The sequence below is a fragment of the Phascolarctos cinereus genome, unplaced genomic scaffold, assembly GCF_003287225.1.
Source record: "Phascolarctos cinereus isolate Bilbo 61053 unplaced genomic scaffold, phaCin_HiC Scaffold_5;HRSCAF=322, whole genome shotgun sequence".
Taxonomy (NCBI): domain Eukaryota; kingdom Metazoa; phylum Chordata; class Mammalia; order Diprotodontia; family Phascolarctidae; genus Phascolarctos; species Phascolarctos cinereus.
Window position 1 is genome coordinate 259,213,544 of NW_027555958.1, and position 17,082 is coordinate 259,230,625.

General features: G+C 35.6%; 1 protein-coding gene across 4 annotated transcripts in view; it reads left to right on the plus strand.

Annotated features, from left to right (window-relative positions):
- The window catches only part of TBCD (tubulin folding cofactor D), a 502,517-nt gene that overhangs the window by 127,760 nt on the left and 357,675 nt on the right, over positions 1-17,082 (plus strand). For all 4 annotated transcript variants that reach the window (XM_078155768.1, XM_078155769.1, XM_020987528.2 and 1 more), the window contains exon 14: positions 10,422-10,516. In XM_078155768.1, the coding sequence (XP_078011894.1) occupies positions 10,422-10,516 (95 nt within the window). The remainder of the gene's footprint in view (positions 1-10,421; positions 10,517-17,082) is intronic.

The following is a 17,082-nucleotide window of genomic DNA, read 5'->3' on the forward strand; positions in this document are numbered from 1 at the left end:
ACTGCACTCCCCCCCCAAAAAAAAACCCTAAGAAAAATAAAGTTAAAAAACAGTATGCTTTGATTTGCATTCGGACTTCATTATGTTTTTTTCAGAAAGTGCATAGCATTTTTCCTCATAAGTCCTTTGGAATTGTCTTAGATCGTTGTATTGCTGAGAACAACTAAATCATTTACAATAGATCATTGTACAATATGGTTTTGCTCATTTCACTTTGCATCAGTTCATGTAAGTCTTCATGTTTTTCTGAAAGAATTCTGCTCACCATTTCTTATGGAACAGTAGTATTCCATTACATTCGTATGCCACAACTTGTTTAGTCATTCCTCAACTGATGGAAATCCTCTGAATTTCCAGTTCTTTGCTACCACAAAAAGAGCTGCTGTAAAAATTTTTGTTCGTATAGGTGCTTTTCTCTTTTTTTCCCTCCCATCTTTTTTAGATATAGACCTAGTAGTGTGGTCTACATATATGTGTGTGTATACATATATGTATATGTATGTCTGTATACATGTGTATATATGTATATGTGTATATGTGTGTATATGTATATGTATATGTATATGTATATGTATGTATGTATGTATATGTGTGTATATGTATATGTATGTATATATATGTATATATGTGTATATATGTATATGTGTGTGTATATATATGTATATGTATATGCATATGTATGTGTATATATATGTATATAGTCAGAGTTTTATAGTCCTTTGGGCATAGTTCTAATTTGTTCTCTAGAATCATTGGATCAGTGCACAACTCCATCAGCAGTGCATTAGTGTCCCAATTTTCCCACATCCCCTCTAACATTTGTCATTTTCTCTTTCTGTCATATTAGCCAATCTGATAGATGTATGGGGATATCTCAGAGTTGTTTTAATTCACATTTCTCCAATCAATAGTGATTTAGAACATTTTTTATGTGACTATAGATATTTTGAGTTCTTCATCTGAAAACTGCATTTTTTTTACTTTGACTATTTTATCAATTGGGGAATGACTCAAATTATTATAAATTTTACTTAGCTCTCTCTATGTTTTGAGAATTGATGCCTTTATCAGAGAAATTTGCCTTGAAAAATTTTTCCCAGTTTTTTGTTTTCCTTCTAATCTAGGCTACATTGGTTTTGTTTGTATAAAACCTTTTTATTTAATGTAATCAGAATGGTCCATTTCATATGTATGCTGTAATTGTTTCTATCTCTTATTTGCTCATAAATTCTTCCTTTACCCATATGTCTGACAGGTCAACTACACACACACACACACACACACACACACACACACACACACACACACATTTATATCCATAAACACATACAAATATACACATATACACTCAAACGCATATGTGTAAGACTGTATTATGCTTATTTCCACTTGTCAACTCTTTCTATCTAGGTGGGTAGTATCTTCCTTCAGAAGTCCAAATCTTTCTATATTTCTTGTACCACAACAATATTCCAACCCAGTCATGGTCTGTTTGGGAATTCTTCCTCTTGTACCTCATTTTTAAAAAATGTATTTGTTTATTTTTAGTGTTCGCCATTTACTTTTATAAGATTTTGAGTTTAAATTACCCCTCCTCCCCTCTCTCTTCCCCAAGATGGTGTGGAGTCTGATATAGGCTATACATGTACAATCATATTAAAAATTTCCACATTAGTCATATTGTAAAGAAGAATCAGAATAAAAGGGAAAAACCGTGAGAAAGAAAACACACACGCACAAAATTGGATATTTCAATCTGTAGTCAGAGTCCATAGTTCTTTCTCTGGATATGGATGGCATTTTCTATCATGAATCTTTTGGAATTGTCTTAGATCATTGCATTGCTGAGAAGAACTAAGTCTATAAAGGTTAGTCATTGCACAATGTTGCTTTTACTGTGTGCACTGTTCTGCTGGTTCTGCTTACTTTACTCAGCATCAATTCATATGTCTTTTCAGATTTTTCTGAAGTCTGCCTGTTCATCATTTCTTATAGCACAATAGTATTCCATTACATTTAATACCACAGCTTCTTCAGCCATTCCCCAATCGATGAGCATCCCCTCGATTTCCAATTCTTGGCCACCACAAAAAGAGCTGGTGTAAATATTTTTTGAACATGTGTGTCCTTTTCATAATCTTTTTAACGATCTCTTTGGGATACAGACCTAGTAGTAGTATTGCTGGATCAAAGGATATGCATAATTTTACAGCTCTTTGGGCAGAGTTGCAAATTGTTCTCCAGAATGGTTGGATCAGTTCACAACTCTACCAACAATGCATTAGTTTTCCAGTTATCCCACATCTTCTCCAAAATTCATCATTTTCTGTTTCTGTCATATTAGCCAATCTGATAGGTGGTACCTCAGAGGTATTTTGATTTGCATTTCTCTAACCAAAAGTGATTTAAAGCATTTTTCGTATGATTATCGATAGCTTTAATTTCTTTATCTGAAAACTGCCTGTTCATATTCTTTGACCATTTATCAATTGAGGAATGACTAGTATTCTTATAAATTGGGCACAGTTCTCTATATATTTTAGAAATGAGGCCTTTATCAGAGACACGGTTGTAAAAATTGTTTCTCAGCTTTCTGCTTCCCTTCTAATCTTGGTTGCATTGGCTTTATTTGTGAAAAACTTTTAAAATTTAATGTAATCAAAATTATCCATTTTGTAATTCATAATGTTCTCTATCTCTTGTTTGTTCATAAATTCTTTTGTTCTCCATGGATCTGACAGGTAAATTATTCTTTGCTCTCTTAATTGGCTTGTGGTATCATTCTTGATGTCTAAATCATGTACCCATTTTGACCTTATCTTTGTATACGGTGTAAGATGTTGATCTATGCATAGTTTCTACCGTACTGTTTTGTAGTTTTCCCAGCAGTTTTTGTCAAAGTGAGTTTTTATCCCAGAAATTGTGGCCTCTGGGTTTATCAAATAGTGGACTATTATTTTTTTAAATTTGGCATTTTATTTTTTCCCTAGTTACATGTAAAAAACAATTTTTAACATTTGTTTTTAAAACTTTCAGTTTCAAATTCTCTCCCTTCCTCCCTCCCCACCCCCAGTCTCCCATCGAGAAGGCAGGCAATTAAACATAGGTTATACATGTGTAGTCATGCAAAACACTTCTATAATATTCATGTTGTAAAAGACTAAAGTTCATTCATTCCCTCTCACCTCCACACTCTTCCCCCCCACTGTAAAAGCTTTTTTCTTTTTTGCTTTTATCTCTCCCTTTCTCTTTCTCGTAGTACATTCCTCTCTCACCCTTTAATTTTATTTTTTAGATATCATTTCTTCATATTCAACTCACACCTGTGCCTTCTGTGTATATATACTCCTTCTAGCTACTCTAAAGGTCTTATAAAGGTCTTATGATAAAGGTGTTATGAGTTACAAATATCATCTTTCCATGTAGGAATGTAAACCGTTTAATAAGTCCCTTATGATTTCCCTTTCCTGTTTACCTTTTCATGCTTCTCTTGAGTCTTGTATTTAAAAGTCAAATTTTCTATTTGGCTCTGGTCTTTTCTCAAGAATGCATGAAATTCCTCTATTTTATTGAATGTCTATTTTTTTCCCTGAAGGATTATACTCCGGTTTGCTGGGTAGGTGATTCTTGGTTTTAATCCTATCTCCTTTGCCCTCCAGAATATCATGTTCCAAGCCCTTAGATTCTTTAATGTAGAAGCTGCTAAATCTTGTGCTATCCTGATTGTGTTTCCACAATATCTGAATTGTTTCTTTCTGGCTGCTTACAATATTTTCTCCTTGATCTGGGAACTCTGGAACTTGGCTGTAATATTCCTGGCAGTTTTAATTTTGGGATCTGTTTCAGGAGGTCATTGGTGGAATCTTTCAATTTGTATTTTACCTTCTGGTTCTAGATTATCAGGGCAGTTTTCCTTAATAATTTCTCGAAAGATGATGTCTAGGCTCCTTTTTTGATCATTGCTTTCAGGTAGGCCAATAATTTTAAAATTATCTCTCCTGGATCTGTTTGCCAGGTTAATTGTTTTGCCAGTGAGATATTTCACATTGTCTTCTATTTTTTCATTCTTTTGGTTTTGTTTTACTCCTCTCCTGGCCTGTGCTCTGGTCTGTGAGTGACCACAAACACTCTTTCCGGACATGGAACTGTGTTGCTGCAAACTGTTATGCTAGTTCTCCTCCTCGCCCCAGGACTGCAATCCCGATCCAAGTATGGGCAAAGCAACAGAGTACTGTCTCAGTGCTAGCAAAGAGACCCCTGTAATCTTCTGATCAGTTGTTTGATCCCCTTACTATGTATGGGCTTAAAGCTGCATAAGCAGCTGACGCCATTGCCACTTTTAGTTGCTTCACTCCCAAGGCGTGTTACTGGTTTGCTGGGGCAGGGGTTATGGTGGTGCAGCCTGCAATGGATTATGCTCCTCCCTCACCCACATCTAACATACCTTTCCTTTTGACCTTCTAAGTTGTTTTTGGCATCTGTGGGCTGATAAGTCTGGAAACCGCTTCTACTGTCTGTGATTGAGTCCCCTGAGGCCTGCTCTGGGCTTACTGGAGCCTTTTCTCTGCTGCTGTGGCCTGCTCTGGACTGTGCTCCTCTCTCAGCATGGTGCAGTAGACCTTTCCTGTCAACCTTTCAGGTTGTCGTAGGCTGGAATTTTGTTTCACTTTGTCTTTTTGTGGGTTCTGCTGTTCTAGAATTTGTTTAGAGTCATTTTTAAAAGATATTTGGAAGGTTTTGGGGGAGAGCTCAGGCAAGTTCCTGACTTTACTCTGCCATCTTGACTCTGCCCACCAAAGAGTGGATTATTATACTCATTGACTGCAGTGTCTTGTGTACCTAACCTATTCCACTGATCCACCACTCTATTTCTTAGCCAGTACCAAGTAATTTTGATGATTGCTGCTTTATAATACGTTTTTACATCTGGTACTGCTAGGCCACCTTCCCTTCCATTTCTTTTCGTTGATATTCTTGATATTTTTGACTTTTTGTTCTTCCAGGTGAATTTTGTTATTATTTTTCCTAGCTCTATAAAATAATTTTTTGGTAGTTTGATTGGTATAGCACTGAATAAATGAATAATTAAATTTAGGTAGAATTGTCATTTTTATTATATTAGCTCAGTCTACCCACAAGCAACTGTTATTTTCCCCATTATGTAGTCTGACTTTATTTGTATGAAAAGTGTTTTTTGATTGTGTTAATTGTATTTATACCTGGCAAGTAGACTTCTAAATATTTTATAGTGTCTCCAGTAACTTTAAATGGAATTTCTCTTTCTATCTCTTGCTGCTGGGCTTTGTTGGTAATATATAGAAATGCCAGTGATTTATGTGGGTTTATTTTATATCCTGCAACTTTGCTAAAGTTGGCAAATTATTTCAAGTATTTTGAGTTGATTTTCTAAGTATACCATCATATCATCTGCCAAGAGTGATAGCTTTGTTTCTTCTTTGCCTATTCTAATTCATTCATTGTCTTCTTCTTTTCTATCTACTGTGCCGCCTTGCTGCTACCCAAGAATTTCTTTTCTTCAATGAATTTTTGTACATCTCTTTACATGTGGTCAATTCTGCTTTTTAAAGAGTTCTTCTCTTCAGTGAATTTTTGTGCATCTTTTTCTGTTTGTTCAATTTTGCTTTTTAAGCAGTTCTTCTCTAAAGTGGATTTTCTTTAGCTTCTTTTACAATTTTGCCTATTCTCTTTTTTAAGATGTTATTTTCGTCAGCATTTTTTTGTCTCCTTTACTCAGCTTTTGACTCTTTTTTCTTGATTTTCTTGCATTACTCTCAGTTCTTTCCCAAAATTTTCTTTTTCCTGGCTTATTTAATTTTTCAAGTTCTTTTTGAGCTCTTCCAGGATTTCTTTTTTTGTTCTGAGACTTATTAGTATTTTTTTTTGAGGTTTTCTCTGTAGCTGCCTTGATTTTGTTGAATTCTTCTGAGTTTTTGTTTTTATCTTTCCTGTCACCGTAGTCAGTTTCTATGGTCAGTTTATTTTCGTTGTTGTTTGCTCGTTTTTCCAGCCTATTTTCTGACTTTTAACTTTATGTTAAAGTTGGGTTCTGCTCCTGGAGTGGAGGGGGCATATTCCTAAGCTTTAGTGTTTTTTTTGAGGCTGTTTTCAGATCTAGTTCTGAGTGTCTGTAAGTTTTCAGTTCTCCCAAAGTGGTATGCTCTAATGAGAAGTATGATCACTGCTCTCCTGGCTGCCCTGGAACAATGTCCAGGGTCCTCATTCCTGCTAGTACTTCTTTTTACCCTGGGACTGTGACTCAGATCCAGGTATAGGTAATGCAAGAGAGCTATCTTCTCACTGCCAGCAACTGTCTCCTGTAATCTTCAGACTTCAGACTTTACTGTTTGTAGGCTGAAAGCTCTGGAAGCTGCTCATGGCTTCTCAGGTCAAGGCCTGTGTTGGTGTGGCCTGTGCTTCAGTCTCACCACAGTGAGATAGACCATTCTTGCTGACCTAAGTTTTCTTAGTCTGGAAAATTGTTTTGCCCCATCTTTTTATTGGTTGTGCTGCCTCAGAATTAATTTTGACGCATTATTTTAACGTTGTTTGGAGAGGAATTTGAGAGGGCTCAGGCCTCTTCCATCTTCAATAACAATCTTCAACATGAAAGCTCAAAGCACCCATCCTTTTTCCCTATATTGACACCCCCTACCTTCTTGAGCCTTTACTGGTGATTTCTGGATGGTAATTGAAGTAGTTTCATCTTTCACAGAGGAAAGCCATATGGAGAGGAGCCTAACAATCCCAGCTATTGCAAGGGACTAGGTTATTCCATAATAGAGGGCAGAATAGGTGAAACAGCCTCTTCTCTTTTGTGTTGGCAGCTTCCACTTATTTTGAGCTTTTATTTTCTTCTTTGGATTGAAGACTTTAGCTAGCTTTATAGATAACTTCTTTTTTTTTTTAATTACAGATAACTTCTTTAGGTAATCTGATGCCAAAATCATTTTCTTAATGACAAAATCCATTGATGTTCCCATCTCTTTTAATTCAATTTATTTTGCTCTGTTGCTAGACTTTTGCTATGATAGTTCGTAGGTCTTCATATTCAGTTCAATCAAGTATACACTAGACTCCAAGCCAGCAAAGTGAAGTTTTGCTAGGGCCTATGTAGAAATGCATAAATAGGCTTAAATCTTTAATCTTTTAAATTTAGCCCATTCTACTTTTGAATAGTTCGAGCTGCTGTTTTATCTTACATTAAGCATTCCTCTGCTTTTCTGAAAGATTATCCATTGCTTGGAGATCTGTCTTCTGGGGCCAAGCAGAATAAGTATTTTCTTTATTCTTAAAATTGTGAACTTAATTGTCAAGAAAGTTACATTTTCAGTTAAATAGAGCAGGAAAGAGGATTATACAAGAAACTGAAAATGTCTTGCATCAGTTTTTAAAAAAAATTATTTCTTTTTTTTTCACGAGGCTATTGCGCAGGGTCACACAGCTAGTAAGTGTCAAATGTCTGCTCTGAGTCTGGATTTGAACTCAGGTCTTCCTGACTCCAGGGACAGTGCTCTATCTACTGTGCCACCTGGCTGCCCCTCCCCCCTTTAAAATAGTTAACAGCTTTTTTATGTAAATTTTTTTTTCTTTTTTAATTAGGCAATGGTAAGATTGATAAGCTCATCTTCTCAGTTCTCCATGGGTTCAATTATCTCTATGCAAGTGATTCCTTTTTTTTTTTTTGCTTTTTAGTGAGGCAGTTGGCGTTAATTAAGTCTGACAAGGTATTAACAGTATTGCTTTATTTGTATCTCCTTCTGCATTTCTTTTTTCCTGTTCATTTAAGAAACGATTTTTATTGTTGCTCTTGTGTTTTCATATCTGTCATAACCCTCTAACTTTCCTCTCTCCTGCCACCTGAGTAGATACCCTCTCTTATGAAATGTGTATAGTAAAGCAAAAATATCAATATAGTACCATATGTGAAAACTTATATCTGATTCTTTATCTCTAGGCTCTCACTTCTTTCCCAAGAGTTGAAAGTTGTGTTTCATTATAAGTCTTTTGAAGTTATGATTGGTCAGTGCTTTTATCAGAGTTCTTTTGACCTCTCAAAGTTGTTTCCCCTCATTTTATTATTATCATTATCACAGAAGTTGTTTTCTAGTTTCTACTCATTTCATTCTTCATCAGTTCATGTGAGTGTTTTTATAAATCTCTTAACATATTCTTCTTCTGATCCAATAACTTCTATTACAATCATATGCCATATTTTGTGTGGCCATTTTTCAATTGATAGGCGTCTATTTTGCTTCCAGTTCTTTGCTACAACAAAAAGTGCTGCTATAATTCTTGCACATATAAGTCATTTCACTCTGACCATGATGTCCTGGGAGTATATGTTCAGTATTTCTGAGTTGAAGAATATGTACATTTTGGTGACTTTTTGGATGTAGTCTAATTCATGGGTTCTTAATCTTTGGTGTCATGGACTCCCTTTGGTAGTTTGGTGAAGTCTCTTTTCAGGTAATGGTTTTTAAGTGCAAATAAAATGAATAGGATTATAAGGAAGCTAATTCTATTGAGATACAGTTAAATATTTTAAAAAGTTCATGAACCCCAGGAAAAAAACCCCCTAGTCTAACTCCTTTTCTATGTGGTATCTCTGGAAGCATTTTAAGATAGCTTTCCTTTCTTACTTTCTCTTGTCAAAGTCTTGCCTTCTCCAAACTAAAGGGACATGACAAATTAATGTGACATGACCTCAAGACCCTTCACTATCCTGGCTGCCCACTTCTGGCTGCTTTCCTATTATTAATGTCTTTAAAATGTGATTTACTTATAATTGAACTTAGTTCTTTTGATGTGGTCTGACTGGTAGACAGCAGGGTTATCACCTCCATTGTTCTGAATACAGTGCCTTTTAGTACAACCTTAGATTGCATTAGCCTTTCTTGGCTTCTCTTTTTGACTGTTGATTTATTGAACATGCTACTGAAACTCCCAGATCTTTTTTCAGACCATCTGTTATATAGCAATGCATCTTCTACTTTGTATTTACAAAGTTGATTTTTGGAACCCCAAAATAAGACTTTACATTTATCCCTATTAAAATTCATCTTGGGGCAGCTAGGTGGCGCAGTGGATGGAGCACCGGCCCTGAAGTCAGGAGGACTTGAGTTCAAATGTGGCCTCAGACCAACTCTTGACACTTACTAGCTATGTGACCCTGGGCAAGTCACTTAACCCCAATTGCCTAAAAATAAAAAAAAATTAAAATTAATATTTATCTTATTAGATATAGCTCATAGATATAGTTTTGCCATTTGAGATCTATTTACATCCTACTTTGTCATCCAGTTTGTTATATCTCTCTCTTAGTTTCATGTTGTGTAAATTTGATAAAATGAAATCTAAAACTTTATGTAGGTTATTTAAAAAATGTAAAATAGTATAAGGTCAAGGAGAAGTTGTTTCTTGGCACTCCACTAGACATCTTCCAAGTTCCCATCAGGCCTGTCTGTCCAGTCAGTTCCAAGTTCACCTAACTATGTTATCTTCTAGTTCATACCTTGGGATGATATGAGCAGAAATAGTAAAAGATGCTTTGCTTAAATCTACCTCTTTAGCTTCATGAGCTATCAGTTTATTACACCATGATTTTGTCAATGTGAAGACTAGATAATACACCCAGTGTGAGAATTACATCAAATAATGGAGTTTGCAACCCCTCTGTGATGTAGTAGGTAAACCCTTAGGAGGTGCCTGGGGTACATAGAGGTTAAGTAACTTGCTCAAGGGCACACAGCCAGAAAATATCAGAGGTGGGATTTGAACCTAAAAGGTTGCCTCTATTATCTGTCTAGTAACTCCATCAAAAAAGTAAATGAAGTTTTCTAGCATGACTTGTTCTTGCTTGATAAAGCCATTTACTTTTTGTGATCATGGCTCTTGTTTCTAGATGTTTGTATTCCCTAACCATATCCTTAATAAATTCTAAACTTTCTCCGAGTTAGTTTTTGCTGGCCAGTTATATTCCCACCCTTAAAACACACCCACCCACCCACCCACCCACCCACCCAACCAACCCATCCACCCATCCACCATATACCATTGTCCTAAGGGTTTCAGAAAACTTGCTGTTCTTAACATTCTGTAGACAAACTTCATGTCATATTTAGAACATGATAATTATATGTTTATCACTTAATTTTAGATTTTGTGCTTCATACCCACAGCAACAAGTGTAAGCCAAGGCACCGTGTAACTTATTTGAGGAGAATTCCTAACCTTAGTATTGGATTCTTAGAAGGGCCTGTAAATTTTTTAAATAGAAATGTCCCTTATCTTCCAAAAGGAATGATAAATAACAACAACAAAAAACAGGTTTTAAATAATGATTGAGTTTTGAGAAACTAAAATACCTAAGGTTAAATTCATGTTGTTCTATTTGTTGTTAGTTTTCAGGAAACAGATAATGCTTGGCATGGTGGATGTCTGGCTTTAGCAGAATTAGGCAGAAGAGGATTGTTACTACCTTCTCGACTTACAGATGGTAAGTAATGAAGGCCTATTAACATCATTTTATAGTACATTGGCATTCCAATCTGTCTTTTCTTTTAATCTTCTGCTGACTGCTGTGAATTTGCCTATTTCTAATCTCTGTTGTGATGTTAAACCTTGATTGGGTTTCATTAATGTGGTAACATAAACATATGGATATATCAGATGATTTTTTTTTTTTGAATGTAAAGTCTGTTTTTTTTTTTTAAAGGCAATTGGTGTTAAGTGACTTTCCCAGAGTCACACAACTAGTAAGTGTCAAGTGTTTGGTCTGAGACTGGATTTGAGCTCAGGTCCTCCTGACTTCAAGGCAGGTGCTCTCCACTGCACCACCTAGCTTCCCCCTAAAGTCTGTTTCTTAATCAGCTTTTTAATTTGAAGGAAAACTATGTTATCAAAGTTGTCCTGGAGGGGGAGTTTTCGGGAATAGTTAAAAATTTTGTCAAAACCTCTTGATTTTTATTAACACAGACATTTTCCAATACAGTACTTCCCCCTGAACCTTCCTTTTCTTGTAACCATGAAAACAGGTAAGCAAAACCAAAATGAACATATTTGACAAAGGTATGTAAGTAAATATACTGGAGAGAAGTTTTAATTTCCTCTACACTTGTCTGGTGGTTCTGTTTCAGGTAGAGATACCATAGAAAAACCTGTGCTGAACAAAAAATGGTCATATTTCTTTAGTAAACTGCATGTGACCTATGCATCAATGAATGGGACAACTTCCTAAGACAAGATGGGGCACCCACCTATAGCTTCAGAGGGTCTGCTGACCACAGTTTGCCTTTCCTGGGAGAGAGAGAATGAAAAGAGTGTCCTGCTGAGGCACAGCAGAGAGGCAATATGTACCATGGAAAATTTCTACCTCCTATATTACTTCTTCTGATAATGAAATCTGTGCCAATGGAACCTGTTGTTTAGGTGCATTATCTTTGTTAGTAGAGGTGTCATTCTATCAATAGGGAAAATATTGTATCCAGGATAGCAAGTTTCAAGAATGGATGGTTTCAGGTTTTGCCATGGAACTAAACTGAATAGGGCTGTGTAGAAACTTCTTTTCTTTTTTATTCTTAGGAAAGAGTTTTTTCCTCTGGCATGTGGTATAGAATTAGATACATTTATACTTAAGTTGATATGTGATTTCATCGATGTGGGAGCTTTTACAGGTGATAAAGATTGTGTCCTGATCACAGTTTTTCATTGGAGCTTTTTTTTCTATTTATCCTATGTAGGTGATCTGCTCAACTTATTAAGAGGCCTATCTTAAGTTCTTATAGCATTGTGTTGGGTATTATTGTAACATTTGAACTGTGTCTGTTATTTCTTACTCTTACCATATGATTCATCTTTTCTAATTCTGTGTTTACTGGATGATATATCTTATAACACTTCTTGCATGTAACTCATCATTGATATAATGCTGTAGTCTGTTTACATTGCTCTTTCCATGAAACTATTGGTAAGCTCCTCTGCTCAGTTCTCCATGGGTTCAATTATCATCTCTGTGCAAATGATTTTTTTTTTCTTTTTGGTGAGGCAGTCAGAGTTAAGTGACTTGCCCAGGGTCACACAGCTAGTTAAGTGCCAAGTATTTGAGGTCAGATTTGAACTCAGGTCCTTCTGACTCCAAAGCCAGTGCTCCATCCGTTGTGCCACCTAGCTGCCCCAGTGCAAATGATTCCTGAATCTATATATCCATCTCTCATCTTTCTCTTTAAATCAAGCCCTGTGTACCACCAACTGGTTGTTATACCTCTTTACTAAACTAAGATTCTTTGAACCTTTCTGGGTTCCCCTTTTCAAATCTTTTATTATTTTTGTATCTCTCCTCTGAACCCTTTCCAGGTTTTCTATTTTCCTCTTAAATGTTAGGCTGCACATTATATTCTACTTATATGGGGCTTATGGGGTATTCAGGAAGGACTAGCACCTCTGGTGTGAGGGCTAGCTGGGCCCTTTTTGGGGCCGCTCATTTACCTTTAGGGTCCACCTTTCACCTAGCTCTCACCTGTGGCTCCAAGATGCTGTAGCGTGGGCAGTGGCCACACCGTGATAAACTGTCTCAGCTGACAGGCTAACCCAAGTTGAGAGTAACCTGGGAGGATGTCTACCCCAAGCATATGAAGACTTTCCTTGGCAGAATAGGTGGATGAGAACAATTTGTCCTAACAGCTATGAAAGCAGCTGAATCAACCTCTGTGGTGTGCTTGGAGACCTCAGACCTTGAAGATGCCAAGGTCATCCACGGCATCTTGGCCCAGTTGTCTTAACTTTTGTACTGCCACTGGACTTAATTGACTGTAGAGGAAAGAGTTTAGCTGACAGCTTTGCATAACTCTGCCTCACTTAAATCCAATTTTTCTGCTGCTATCATATGGTTAGGGATTTTATTGTATAGTCAAGGTTCTGTTTTGTATTCCTGTTTTCACGTGTGCAGTTAAATTTTTACCCTTTCTGCAACTTTTCTGTATTTTTCTTAATAAAATTTAAAGATGGAAAGAAAAATCAATAGTAATGAAAAAGAAAGGGTATACCTATTGTCAGGGGAAACAATGAGATTGAAGATATGGATAGAATGGAATGAGTATGTGTTTGTTCCATCATCTAGTATAGAGTGGAGGGAAAATGGAAAATAAAGTTGGATAGGCACAGCAAGGCCAATCCTTGAAAATCAATCAGAGAATCATTTTAGCTTTTTGAGCTAGAGAATGACAGTAGAACTATAAATTTAGAAGTAGAAGATAAATCTAGCAGTAGTAAAAAACAAGGGAGTGAGGTGGGGAAGAAGTAAGGAAAAGCCTCAAGTCAAAGAATTGTAATAATCCTAGCCTGAGATAAAGATATAGATAATCTTGATGCCATTTTGACTGGAGGAAAAGGGAAAATGTGATAAAGGCAAACTGAAACAGGACTTGTTAATGACTGGATACAGATTTTGAAAGAGAAAAGGGAGAATCATTTTTGAATTTAGCTTTTGAATCTGGCTTTTGGAGAGAGTGATAGACACAGAAATTGGGAGCCTAAATTATGAGGGAAGATAGAAAGTAGGTGTCATTGACAGAAACAGAAGGTGGTTGCTTACATTTTTGAGAAAAGAAGCCATAAGTTCATTTTCTTGAATGCTGAATTTGAAATTATGCCAGGAACTCCACAAGAGATTGCCTTGTAGGCAATGGTAGATAAATGGCTAAACCTTACAGGTCTTGGATAAAGCTGAAGAGCTATTGATTTTGGTGGTCACTGATGGTGATAGTAGGAGCTTTGAAAATGAAGGAGTTTTTTGAAGGAGAGTATTTTTTAATAGTATTTTTTCCAATTATACGAAAAGACAATTTTTAACATTCATTTAAAAAAAATTTGAGTTCTAAATTTTCTCTCCCTAACTTTCCTCTCATTCCTAAAAAGGTAAGAATTTTAAATAGGTTATATCTGTGCAATCATGTTAAACATATTTTCATATTAGACATGTTGTGAAGAGGAAACAAACTAAAAGGAAAAAACCCAGAAAAAAATAAAGTGAAAATAGTAGGTTTTGATCTGCATTCAGACTCCACCAAGTTCTTTTTCTGGAAGTGGATAGTATTTTCTGTCATGAGTACTTTAGAATTGTCTTCGATCATCATATTGCTGAGAAGAGCAAAGTTATTCATAGTTGATCATTGCACAATGTTGCTGTTACTGTGTGTAGTGTTCTGGTTCTGCTCACTTTGTTTTGCGTTGGTTCATGTAAGTCAAAAGGACAATATTTAAGAATGTGAGAATAACTCATTCGGACTCAGGAGGGATGCAGTGAAAAGTCCAGTTTATCACACAGTTGCAACCACCACAGGTGTGCTGTGGACACATTGTACCAAAGCAGGAGTTCACTATTTATCTCTAATCTCGGCTGCAAAGTCCCTCCTCTGTTTCCTCATTGGCTGAGTACTCCAGGGTGTACGACTTTGCAGTTTGCCTATTACACATCTACTCCTTGACATGTCTTTCCTCCTCCTTCATACATCCCATGTTTAGAAAATGGCTTCTTAGCTTCTTCTGGCGGTGGAGAAGCTAATATTTATTTATTTATTTGTTTATTTATTTAGGCAGTTGGAGTTAAGCGACTTGCCCAGGGTCATACAGCTAGTAAGGAGAAGCTAATATTAAGCATGCACACGCTAAGCAAAGCTTAACCTTTGTCCTACTTACTAACTTCTATCAGCAAAACAAGATAAAACCAGCTGTATCTGTTTTACTTAGTTACTTTTCTAGCTGTTTGCTCCTAATTCATGGGAACAAACATTTTCATTGTATCTCTCAGGAAGACTAATAGAAACTTTTTTTTTTGAGGACTGAGGCTAGAGGCTGGCTACATAGTCACAATGAAGGAGGAAAAAAGAATAAGTTGAAAAACATTAGTAAAATGTATGTTTTAATTGCCTGAGTAATGAATTTCTGAATAGATGGATAAATAAGTGATTGAAAGGGAAAAAGTCCATTCATCAAGATGATATGTTGTAAAGTTTAGTTTCAGTGATTCAAGTGAAATGAAAATCTGCACAGATTATCTTACTGAAAGGATAATAGGAATTCATTAAAAAATTTTTTTTAAATTTTTGGTAAATTTTAAAATTTTAAACTTATACAAAATAAAAGAAAAAAGAAACAAACTCATACTAAAGCTAAAATAATACAAAAGAAGAAAAAAATAGCATTGCCATGTACACAGCAGAACATGAGAGAGGATTCAAAATACACAGCAATAAATTTCCATTTCAAGAAAGCCTATATAATAAATATTATGCATTGTGTTGAGAACTGGCCATCTTTGCTTCCTTGTAAGTTTTCCTTTGTCTTTTGCTGTGTACTTTTTACTTTGTTCCCCCCCCCCATCCCAAGGCTACAATTAAGCGTGATGGAGATATACACACACATGTGTATACAAATACATGCACATATATAGACATATACACACAAAGATATATATATTCATACACATATATACTTAAACACATACTTATACTTACATATCTGTAATCATAGTCATATATAGACATATGCTTTCATATGCATCTACATAAGACTGTACTATACTTATTTGTCCTGTTTCTCTGAGAGTGGATAACTCTTCCTTCATAAGTACAAGTCTTTCCATAGTTTTCCAAGTCCACCAACTCATTTCTTAGACCATAACAGTGTTCCAACCTTATACTGTCAAATTGTTTTAAATAGTCCAAAACAACATTGATGAATATGGCTGACCCATAGTGTAGTTTCCCTGTTTTTCTTTTTTGATTAAATCTATTTTAACCTTAACTTTGTCTGAGATCATGATTACCACACCTGCTCTAACAAATTCTACTCCTGATCTTTATTTTATGTTTGTGCTTGTCTCTGTCTCTTATTCCTCCTGACTTTTCTACTTCTACCAGCTACCTTGCCCTCCTATTACTTAACCTACCCCTACTCCAAGGATCCCTCCCTTGTCCTCCCATTCCCATTAATCTAAACAACCTTCTGTACCTCCCCCTTAAACTGTTCCCTCCCCCTTCCCTCTAAAGATCCCTTCCCTTATCATCTTCCCATCCCTGTCCCCTTAGTGTTTTATTTCTTTCTGAATTTAAGAAGACTTTTATATTTTTCTAGATATATATGTATTGTTCCCTCTTGAACCCATTCCCAATGAAAGTAAGTTTCCAGAATTAACAGCCCTCCTGCCCCATCTAATTCTACTCTGTATTGATTTTCTCTCTTACCTCATTTGTATAATTTCTCTTTTTAGCTATTCCTAAATGGTTTTACTTTTTAAAATCATACCATACTCAAGTCTACCCCAGTGTTTCTTACAAACTACCCAATTACTACTAATAACAATCTTAGACATATGTTTTACATTTCCTCATGAAAAAAGTAAACAGTGCATCCTTATTGAGTCCCTTGTAATTAGTCTTTGGTATGTACCTTACTGTTCTTTTGGCTCTAGTAGGTCAAATTTTCTATTAAATTCAAGCCTTTTTTTAAAAACAAAATCCTGAAAGTTTGACAATTCATTAAATGTCCTTTTTTTTTATTCTGAATTATGCTTAGCTTTGCTGGATATGAAATTTTCAGTCAGAACCTCAGTTCTTCTGCTCTTTAATATATAGTGTTCCAAGACCAGTGTCTTTTAGTGTTGCCCCTGCTAGGTTTTGTGTGATTGTAATTGTGGCACCACCATATTGATATTTTTTTTCTTGTTGCTCCTAATATTTTATCCTTGAATAGTTGGTTTCAGAATTTGACTATGATACTCCTGTTTTCCTTGTAGGATCTCTTTCAGGTGGTGATTGGTGGATTTTTTTTCTATTTCTACTTTCCCCCTCTTGTTCTAATGCTTCAGGACAATTTTCTTTAATTATTTCTTGTGTTATTGTATGAAGATTATTTTTTTGATCATAGCTTTCAGGTAGTCCTATTATTTTTATGTTTCCTCTTCTTGATCTTTTCTCTAGATCAATTGTTTTTCTTATGAAATGTTTCACATTTTCTTCTATTTTTTTCATTCTTTATCATTTGTTTCATTATTTCTTGGTCTCTTAT